Consider the following 11,175-nt stretch of genomic DNA (forward strand, 5'->3'; position numbering starts at 1 on the left):
ACATCATGTCTCCAATAAACACTATTGCTTGTGCCTGAAGCTAAATTAGATCAGGCCATTTTGTCCATAAGAAAACCTATTAGCATCTATCCATCTTTGGCTTTATTGTATATCACTGTGAATTAGTCCAAAAAGTTTCACCCAGTAATAAGGTGAAAGTAAGGTGTCATTGTAAATATAAACTTTACATTGCTGCAGCCCAATTCAACTACCAATATTATGTTTTAAAATGTGTACTGCAAACAGTATGCAAGTGCTGGGACAAACAATACTAAATGCTTAACGAAAGTGACCACCCTGCTGAAAAAAACAATAAAACCATTACAGAAAATTCTTAAAATACCAATAGGAACCATTAGCTTTTATAATTTAAACCACTACACTGTAGTGTGTTTTGGGCCATATTCCATTAAAACCAATACATAGAACCGATATTAGAGACCAACATAGACCAATACACTGTAGTGTGTTTTGGGGCCATATTCCATTAGAACCAATAAAATTCCCAATAAAATCAATAGAATTTCTGTGATGGTGTCTATTGTTTTATTTTAGCAGGGCAGTGTTGCATAGATAATGTTTTCATTAACAATTACATAAAAATCCTAACATTCCAGCTGGTTACACGTTATTGATGGCTCAACTTGAACATTTTACTAACCATAATGCATCTACTTATTAACTAACTCTCATTAATTTGCTACTTCACAACAAACTGTCATTAGAGTATTAGTAGATTGTTAGGGGTTGGGTTAGAAAAGGGGCTGGGGTTAGTAGAATAAATTAACATGTAACTGCAAAGTTACTTATAGACGGTTTCAGCTAACAACATAAACACGCGGCTTTCGTGGTCATCACGTAACTTCCGGTAAACTCTGCGAAGAATAAATAACAACAACGTCCTTTTAAAGTATTTATTTATATAACAAGCAAAATAAACAACACGTAGTTTACATAGGAACCCAAAACATTTGTTATTTTCGACGAGGTATTTGTTTAAGAGTTCAGTTACAGCAACTAGTCAGACCATTAAACAAACTGAAACCGGATGTAAAGTTCGGACCAGACGCTTATCGCGTCACCGCACGTGCGGCTGATGAAACGGTCTATATGTCAGAAAATCTGTTGGTGGTCATACATGTTTTTAGATATTAAGCAGATACGAAGTCTACAGTCTCATGCAAGAGGTTTTAATGTTACTTCATAAAATGTCTAAAGTGGACTATTAAAGTGTTACCTTTCAACTTTTATACATTTATTATTTTTCATGTAATGATTGCTACATGATTTAATTTTAAAATGCAGTAAAGCATCACTTGTTTAAATAAATAAATTAAATTGTGGGAAATGTCAGGATACAACTTTCACTAGAGATAGCATGCGAGTGCTTTATGGATTTCAATTGACCATACTCAAATTTAAAATACTATATAGGACGGAAAGTATGCGAATTGAGACGCAGGTCATGTTCTTGTATTATCTCTGACGTCAGAAACTTGCAGAATGATTATTAATGCTATAAGGATCAAGTTAAGTTTAATTTCTCATAATACGAACCCTTTTAATACTGAATTTATTCCCACAAGTGTTTATTTTGATCTTATCTAATAATAATCTTTTTTTTTAGGATCTACATTAAAGATTGCGTTAACCTCTGCCCATTCCCTCATCCTTATCAAGACCACCCAGCAAAAACCTCTGAATATAGCCTTTCACGTCGTTTAGATTAATGTATCTCAGGCGCGACGCAGCATATATATCGAGGACGAGCGGAGAGCTCTCGCGGATCAGTAGCTCCATCTTCACGCGGAGCTGGAAGCTGCAGCACGCGCTCGCTCACTCACTTGACTCTCACTCTCGCGCTCAAGCAGAACACGCGCTCTTTGCTCGCCAGAGTCTGACTGAGATCTTTGCGCTCGGAGGAAATTCAGCTTAATTCAACCAAATTTTGTTATTTTCATAACTTACTTGAATTTAAAGTTTAATGTTGCCATTTATTTTCTACAGAAAGATCTGTGACTTTATGGTCGTTTATATTATCTGAGGATTATTATCTGATGTGCGTGTCCTGACGCACAGGCGGACACGCGCAGGTTTATCAAGAGGCGTGAAGTCACAGTGTCGTTATTCTTGGTTGGATATCGCACTTGCTCAGACACTTTATCGCTAAAACTATGTTGTTCAGTGGACGCGTATGATGCTGTTTTATTAGGCTACTGCAATGGCTTTCCAACGACGTTTCATCATGACAGGTAAATCAATATGGTAAGACAAAATAAAACACATCAGTGCATGCTTTGTTTTTTATCATAGCATACTAAATATATGAATCATAGTTAACAGGATCTTGTTGTATGTTAGGTTACTTTTTTAAAAAAAGTAGAAAAAATAGAATAGTATGGGCTAGTACAGAAAAAATTCCCAAAATTGCTTGAGTCGTGGTTATTTTTATAGTATTGAAATCCATCTGATTGCCAATGTCAAGAGAATGATTTTGCTATTATTGTGAAAGTGAAAAAAAAAATGTTAATCACAGCTTCTCCAATGACAGGCTGATGCGATGTTTATTTATTTATTTATTTTTTAATGTGAGTCTATTTGATGCCTTTCAATTGTTTTAAATTGAATAATAAATCATAGCATTTCTCTGTAAGTGTGAAACTTTAGGTTTTGAAAATATTTCATATTATGTTAATGCATGACTTGTGTGGGATGGAGACAGATTTGGATGGATGACTGTAATATGAACGCCTGATAAAGACTGCAGTTTCACATTAATATTAATTCATTTCGGTCACAGATGGACTATATGGCAAAATTAAGTGGAAATCATTTGTCGCACGGCTATATCTAACAGTGTTTGCTTAATAAAGATCGATTAAACCAATATTTGTTGGGGCAAAAGCCAATGGGGCTGTAGAGTCCACGACAGACAAGGTAAAGTCCAAACCTGCAACCTGTGGCAATATTGACAATTCATTGCATGACCTTAAACGCAGAGCAATTGTATGGCTTTGTGAGCCTTAATGAGTCTGTTAGTTTAATAAAACAATTCGTTTATTTGGAAAAATATGGCCAAAGTTATTTTTTTCGAATACTATTATTATTCAAGTGCACGGCATTGCTTCGATTAAAAGCTTTTTCAAACCAACCACTGCCCTTAAAAGAACAGCAAGGTGTGTATTCATTGCTTTTTTTTCAATGACTGAAGATGTAGATGTGGCAACATTTGTACCGCTAGATCATGAGTTCGGTTGTTAACTCATTTTCTTTTTTTCACAAATGCACACAGGTTTCACATTAAACTGCGGACTTCATCTTCATAAGCTTTACCCCAGTGATTAAACACCACAATGGAGACATGGACGTTTATGCCCATTTCCAATCTGTCCCTCTCCGAGCCCCTTCTCAATAACAGTTTCTCTCCAGGAAATGAATCCGACTTCGGTCTGGAAATGTACCCCCACAATGGATCTCACCCTGACTTTGACCCAACCAGTTCAGTAGTCATCACGTTTGTCTATTTTGTAGTATGCGCCGTCGGGCTCTGCGGCAATGCCCTGGTTATTTATGTCATCCTGCGCTACGCCAAGATGAAGACCGTCACCAACATATATATATTAAATTTGGCTGTAGCAGATGTACTGTGCATGCTGAGCCTGCCCTTTATTGCCATTCAACTAGCACTGCTCCATTGGCCCTTCGGGTCCGCTATCTGCCGTGTCATTCTGACCGTGGACTCCATGAACCAGTTTACCAGTATATTCCTTCTAACTGTCATGAGCTTCGATCGGTACCTGGCCGTGGTGCATCCCATAAAATCCACCAAGTGGCGAAAGCCACGTGTGGCCAAGGCTATAAGCCTGGCGATGTGGGGGGTGTCTCTGCTGGTCAACCTACCGATTATGATCTACAGCGGCGTGAACACTAAAAGGAACGAGGGCAAGACGTGCACCATGTTGTGGCCGGAGCCGCAGAACACCTACTACCACGCTTTCATCTTCTACACGTTTTTCTTGGGCTTTTTCCTGCCCCTGATAATCATCTGCATGTGCTACCTGCTTATAGTCATCAAGGTGAAGTCTTCGGGCATGCGGGTGGGTTCCACCAAAAGAAAGCGGTCTGAGCGGAAAGTCACGCGCATGGTGTCTATAGTGGTCGTGGTGTTTGTGCTCTGCTGGTTACCGTTCTATGTCTTCAACGTGACCTCTGTGACCGGAACCGTGCCGTCTACACCCGTGCTAAAGAGCACTTTTGACTTCGTGGTGGTTCTGGGTTACGCGAACAGCTGCGCCAATCCGATCCTCTACGCTTTTCTGTCGGACAACTTTAAGAAGAGTTTCCAAAACGTCCTGTGTCTGAAAACAGTCAGTGGCTTGGACGAGATCGATCGCAGCGACAGTCGACAGGACAGGACACGAATGGTCAACGACATCATGTCGGAGACGCATAACGCCGCGCTGCTCAATGGAGACCTTCAGACCAGCATCTGAGGATGTTATGTTGTTTTAGGAGATTTTGGCCTGAAAGTTGTTGCTGTGATGTGCAATGTTAAATGTTTCCCTTAAAGGGGTAATTCACCTCAAAATGAAAATGATCCTCTTTTCAGCTTTATAATGGCACTGGATGGTGCCCCATTTTTAGAGCTTCAAAAAAGTGCATCTATCCATCACCCATAGGTTATTAAATGTTTTCTAATGTGAAGCAATGGGTTGTTGTAATGTTGGGTCAGAGGTCAGGCTTCCACCCGACCTCAACTCTTTCATGTACACACAGACATAGTTTATAAAGTTTGAAATGCTTTCTTACAAAAGCCCATCGCTTCACCTCCTTCAGAAGACATTTATGGATTCGTTTTTGATGGATGGATGCGCTTTTCGGTGCTTTGAGGTTGGGGCGCTGTCCGATGCCATTATAGGCTGAAAAGAACCAAAAGAAAGAGTTTGGCTAAAGGAAAGTCATAAACACCTAGAATGGCTTAAAGGTGCAGTGTGTAACTTTTATGAGGATCTTTTGACAGAAATGCAATATAAAATACATAACTATATTTTCATCACTTTCATAATGAATCGTTATGTTTTTATTACCTTAGAATGAGATGTTTTTATCTACATACACCGAGGGTCCCCTTACATGGAAGCCGCCATTTTGTGCCGCCATGTTGTCTCCGAAGATGACATGTTTGTCTGGTGTCAGCTACCGTAGCTTCTCTATGCGTTTCGGTAAACGGTGGACTGAAACGTTGGTTGAAATTCGTAACCTAACCACTAGATGCCACTAAAATTTACACACTGCACCTTTAGGGGTGAGTAAAATATAGACTAATTTTCATTTTGGTTGAACTATTATTTTAAGCAGTCCCTATATGTGTTTGACTGCCTGCTATGAGGGACTTTCACACAAAAAAGTATTTAAGTGCGCTGTTTAAAGGAAAGATTTAGTATTCAAGAACAATGATAAAACATTACATATGTAATTTATTAACGTATTAGTATACTGTACCATTCATTTGACCAGCGACTACTTTTCGAAGCACATTTCTTCTGGGTGTCCCAAAACAAATTTACTACAAGGAGATCCTTCTGGACAGCTTATTCTGACTGTTCTTGTGTATTTAAGCGATGATGAGCATGTGATTTACTGTAAATAACTGTAGTTGTTGTCACTGTCTGAAAAGATGCTGTTGTGTTGCTGTGTTTTGTTCACTTCAGTGCCAAAAGCGTTTGTTAGTTAGATACTGCTAATTTAAGATCGTTGTCCTCATCATGTAAACATCATTTCACTTTCTCAAGCTCACAATGGAACTACAAGGCCAATTAGAGAACGCTTATTAAAAGCTTTTTATTATTCAGGGCCTTTCAATGATGGTTACAGCAAAATGGCAGAATACTGAATATTCAAATTAGATGTTAATGAATATAAAACTGTTACCAAAATCTTAACAGAAATCATATCTACCGGTAGTTCGTTTTACAGTTTATTTATTTGTTGTTGTTGTTGTTGTTGTTTATTAATATCTTACCAATATGGTTGATTTGTTTTTGTTTGTTTACATGTATAGTCCCTCTGGTTCCCAGTGGGCTTTTCTTTTGTAGAGGAAATTTACATAGAGATGAGGAAGGAAATGTAGGAGATGATAGTTCACCTCTGTCATTGTTTACCTACCCGCAAGTTCGTCTAAACCTGTATGGACATCTGTGTTCTGTAGAACATAAATTAAGGTAAAATGTTAATCAAACAGATCTGGGGCACCATATACTATTTTTTCCTACTGTGAAAGTCAATGGTGCCCCAGATCTGCTTGGATACAAACATTCTCAAAATATCTTCATTTGTGTTCAGCAGAACAAAGAAATATATACAGGTTTGAATCAACTTTAGGGTTAGTAAACAATGACAGAATTTTTATTTTTGGGTAAGCTATTTATTAAAGCCTTGTGGCAAAACCTACTACTATATTCTGCCCAGAAAACATTGATATTAATTTCTTGTACCCATGTACATTCACCCACCTAGTTTTGACCATTTCTAGCTAAATATATAAAACATTGCATGTGTCCATCACAGAAATGCCAATCCCAGATGGCACTGTGCTGGACTTTGATCAAATAAAATTCATTCGAAATGATGAATGAGTCAAAAGAAATGGTTATATTACATTTAACACTGAAAGTTATGATGATAGTTTCACAGTATTGCATTGTTAATGTAGCAACACGATAATGTCAGTCTATATAGGAATTAATGGTGAGTTGACAGCTATGTTTTCGTGTAGGAGGCTTTCTTAAAAACAATACATTGTATTAGGTTTTGCAACAGATTAATTATGATTGTTCTCTGACTTGCACTGTAAACGTGGAAAGTTAAAAAAATCTTCAATTGGTAACACCTAAAAAAATTATGTTTTCTCAACTTAAATCTTTAATTTAAACATATACCAATTGAAGTCATTTTTTAAGTTGATCTAACTTTTTACAGTGTGAATAAAGTATTATAGGGCTTTTTATAAAGGGTGTTTTGTCAGATTTTTATAAATGCATAAATCATATTTGGTTATTGCCGCTGCATACTTAATGAAGTAATTGAAAGTGCATTAACAGTCACTTACCAGCGAATGACAAGCATGCAAACAAATTTCATGCCTTCCTGTTGTCACCCGACTGACAGAAATAAGCTTCAATTTGGCAACATTTACTGATTCTGTGAAAAGTATTAAAACCCACTGTAAAAAAAAAAAATGCAGGATGAAGTTAAACAATTTGGTTTTGGAAGTCAATTCAACCTACCCTTTTAAGTTTTGACCTGTGCTAACTTATTTGACATAACACTTTTTTACAGTGTAATCCGAATTAAGACTGTAATTCTTTGTGTCAAAATGTTAAATATACCTCATTGTGAAACAACATAAGATGCACAACCTTAATTCATCATTATGATTATGTCACAAAAACCAAACTGTCTATATGCTGAACATCTAAATATACTGTATATTCATTGATAACTACTGAACTATTATATAGAGGCTGATAAAATGACACTGAAAGTGCCTTAATTAATAATCACTTGAAAAGACACATCGAATGAGAAATGTCCTGCATTCACGTATAGAGCTTTACCTATCCAACCTGAATGTACAGATAAGTCATCTTTAAGTATATTCTTGTCCAAAACCCCTCTTCACAGATTTATCATTCACAGAATAGCATAATGTGTAAATAATATATTTTCAACTCTTATAAAAGGGGTTAGAAACGTTTGAACATTTGTGAAGGGCTAAACCAGTTATATCTTATTTGTCTGTATAACTTGTGTAATCTGTGGGCCTGGTGGTTGTCTATAAGTTAATGATCTGTTATGATGCAAGTGATGCTGCGTGAATGAGTTCATGTCTGAAGTTTTTTGTAGGTTCGACAAGCATGTTATGAAACTGTCAATTTGAACAAGTAGTTTTTATCTTGAGTTAAGTTCAACGTGCCTTTAACCGTTTGTGTTAGTGTACAGCACTTTTGAGTTTGACTCATATAGGTTTTTTTCAAGTCTCATAGATGTGTGATTACAATAAAGTATTACTATTTTAGCTTTGTACGCAGTGATTTCTTCCTTTTTCGAGTAATCTCTCATAGCAACTGTGTGTAAGGGATATAGTGTGATTTTTTGAGATGTAGCACCTCATTGCAACTTTTATGTCAGGCTGATCTGATACAATATGTCAAGGAGTGCCTGTCATTCCCCGCGTGGCTGAACCGCCTCAGCTCAGACATTTCCCGGTATGAGTTATTTTCAAGATCCAATTTATTGCAAAGCACCCAAGCAGAATAATCCTCAGTTCTAATAAAAGGATTCTTCAATCACTGTTCTTGCAGGTTACTTGTGGACAAAGCATGATTGTGTTTTAATTAAACTTTACAAAGGCGCAGGTCTGACAAGCACTTTTAACCAAATTAACCATAACAAAAAATGTGACCCTGTCTGTGAAATCCAGGCTAAAGTTTTGGAGCATCAAAGTTTGATTTCACAATGATTTCAATCTTTGACATGCAGGCCTTAGACATCAAGTTTATATCTTACAGAATGTTCTTGGATGATTTTCACAGACATGGTCACAAATAACCGGATGTGTTGCAACTGATTTACCTGTAATATTGTGTTATTTGTTTGTTATTTTTGTAACCAATCCAAATGCATACAGATATGCATGTAAACGTGTTTGATCAAGTGGACTGAATTTCCCACAGCCCTGTGTTACAATCTTATGACTGTTACACTCTTATTGTCCTTTAAAGGGGACATATCATAAAAATCTGACTTTTTTATGGTTAAGTGCTATTATTGGGTTCCCAGTGCTTCTATCAACCTAGAAAATGATCAACCCAGTAACTTAGTTTTGGGAAACCATTCTCTGCAAGCATGTAAAAAAATAGCTCATTTGGCTCATCTTGTGATGTCAGAAGGGGATCTTATAATAATAATACCACCCCTTGATCTGCACTATCCAACCACGGCATTGCCTTTTAGTGCAGAGATCAGCTCATTTGCATTTTACACACACAAAATATAATTATAAAAATTATGTGTTATAATAAATTATCTGTATGATATATTTAGCTTAAACTAAGGAATGAATGGTGCTAGGCTAAATGCTAACAAACGCACGATGTGCTGTACAAAGATTAAGTGCACGCATTGAAAAAAAGATAGGGATGTTTTAAAGTTGAGGTAAGAACATAGTTAAATATTGAAAAACAGTGGTGTTTTCCTTTAATAAATGTACTCTGGGGACACCAAAGATCTTAAAAAAAGATCTTGTGAAATGTCCCATTTAACCCAGATGACTAACTGCTCTATTAACAAAACCAACAAAATATCCCTGATATTAGATAAGGTGACACAAAACATTAAGTATTGCAAAACATCTCCCTCTGCTGTCTAAATTTGGACCTGTTTTAAAAACATAAAAAGTTGTGGCTTGTACTGTGTATAGATAATGCATTATCTTCATGACCTGTATTTACTGTCAGTTTACTTCAACACATGTGTGATCGCATCGCAGGTGAAAATAATGTCAGTGAGCAAAGGCAAATGATAAAATTAAAACTTTTTTGTAATACAACACCATTTGTTTTCAGGTTTAAAATATATTATTTCAAAATCATATTAAAAGTAAAGGTAAAATTAAGCGTGTATTTGTTAATATTAGTACTTAATTATTAACATTAGGCCTATAACAGTGAGCAATACTTTGTCAATGTCAATAATACAATTGTTTATTGTTAGTTTGAGTTAGCTAATGCATTAACTAATGTTAACAAATACAACCTTTTTGTAAAGTGTTACTGAATTAATATACACTCACCTAAAGGATTATTAGGAACACCATACTAATACTGTGTTTGACCCCCTTTGCCTTAATTCTACGTGGCATTGATTCAACAAGGTACTGAAAGCGTTCTTTAGAAATGTTGGCCCATATTGCACGAAGCTCCCGTTCCACCACATCCCAAAGATGCTCTATTGGGTTGAGATCTGGTGACTGTGGGGGCCATTTTAGTACAGTGAACTCATTGTCATGTTCAAGAAACCAATTTGAAATGATTCGAGCTTTGTGACATGGTGCATTATCCTGCTGAAAGTAGCCATCAGAGGATGGGTACATGGTGGTCATATAGTGATGGACATGGTCAGAAACAATACTCAGGTAGGCCGTGGCATTTAAACAATGCCCAATTGGCACTAAGGGGCTTAAAGTGTACCAAGAAAACATCCCCCACACAATTGCACCATTGCATTAATAAGAAATTGAACAGGTGTTCCTAATAATCCTTTAGGTGAGTGTATACTGTATACTGAATATATGTAACCCTGGATCACAAATCAATCATAAGGGTCATCGTTTTATTTAGATGTATAAATAAGCTTTCCATTGATGTATGGTTTTTTAGGATAGGATGATATTCGGCCGAGAAAAAACTATTTTAAAACATCTGGAATCTGAGGGTGCAAAAAAATTGAAATATTGAGAAAATCACCTTGAAAGTTGTCCAAATAAGGTCCTTTTAGTAAAACATATTACTAATAATAAAAATACATTTTTGATATATTTACAGTTCACACAAGATTACATCTTTAAATAATATCCTCATGATTTTTGGCATAAAAAATAGATCATTCTGATCCATATAATGTATTGTTGCCTATTAGTACAAATATACCAGTGCGACTTATGGTTTTGTGGTCCAAGGTCACACAATCCAAGCATGTTAATGCTAGTACATTTTCTATTTAACAGACCCAAAGTTATGGTAAATACTTAACAGTTGGACAGTTTCAACTGTTAAACATAGTGACACATCTTTAACACAATCTCAGTATAACATAACAAAAACCTGCTGATGTGTCTGACACACAATGAAACGAACGGCGTTAATCAATTCCTCATGTATAGCAAATGAGGACATTACTGTTGCTTTGACTCAACAGGTGTGGAATATTGAGTTTGCTCTTCCTGCCCCGAGCCACCATCTGTCTTTTCTGTTCAGCTTCACTGCTCCAAAAACTGTGAACCGCAGTGACACGAGAGCTCTGACTGCACTGTCATGGTCTCCCCGTCTCACTCCACTCCTTCCTGTTGCCTATTTTAATAGGTTTCTGTAGGCCGTCTACGAAACACCCTTGTGT

General features: G+C 36.6%; 1 protein-coding gene and 1 long non-coding RNA gene across 3 annotated transcripts in view; both read left to right on the plus strand.

The window, feature by feature from the left end:
- LOC141363678 (uncharacterized) overlaps positions 1–11,175 on the plus strand; it is a 416,667-nt gene that overhangs the window by 313,868 nt on the left and 91,624 nt on the right. The gene's annotated exons all lie outside the window — the stretch shown is intronic.
- sstr2a (somatostatin receptor 2a) lies at positions 1,780–4,602 on the plus strand. Of its 2 annotated transcripts, none has more exons than XM_055176106.2 (2): positions 1,780–2,265; positions 3,293–4,602. In XM_055176106.2, exon 2 carries the CDS (start codon positions 3,354–3,356, stop codon positions 4,491–4,493), a length of 1,140 nt encoding a protein of 379 aa, XP_055032081.2. In that variant the 5' UTR covers positions 1,780–2,265; positions 3,293–3,353; the 3' UTR covers positions 4,494–4,602. The 2 variants fall into 2 exon arrangements, with proteins under 2 accessions (XP_055032081.2, XP_055032082.2); XM_055176107.2 differs by having other exon boundaries at positions 1,780–2,252.

The sequence above is a fragment of the Misgurnus anguillicaudatus genome, chromosome 4 (assembly GCF_027580225.2).
Source record: "Misgurnus anguillicaudatus chromosome 4, ASM2758022v2, whole genome shotgun sequence".
Lineage (NCBI taxonomy): Eukaryota > Metazoa > Chordata > Actinopteri > Cypriniformes > Cobitidae > Misgurnus > Misgurnus anguillicaudatus.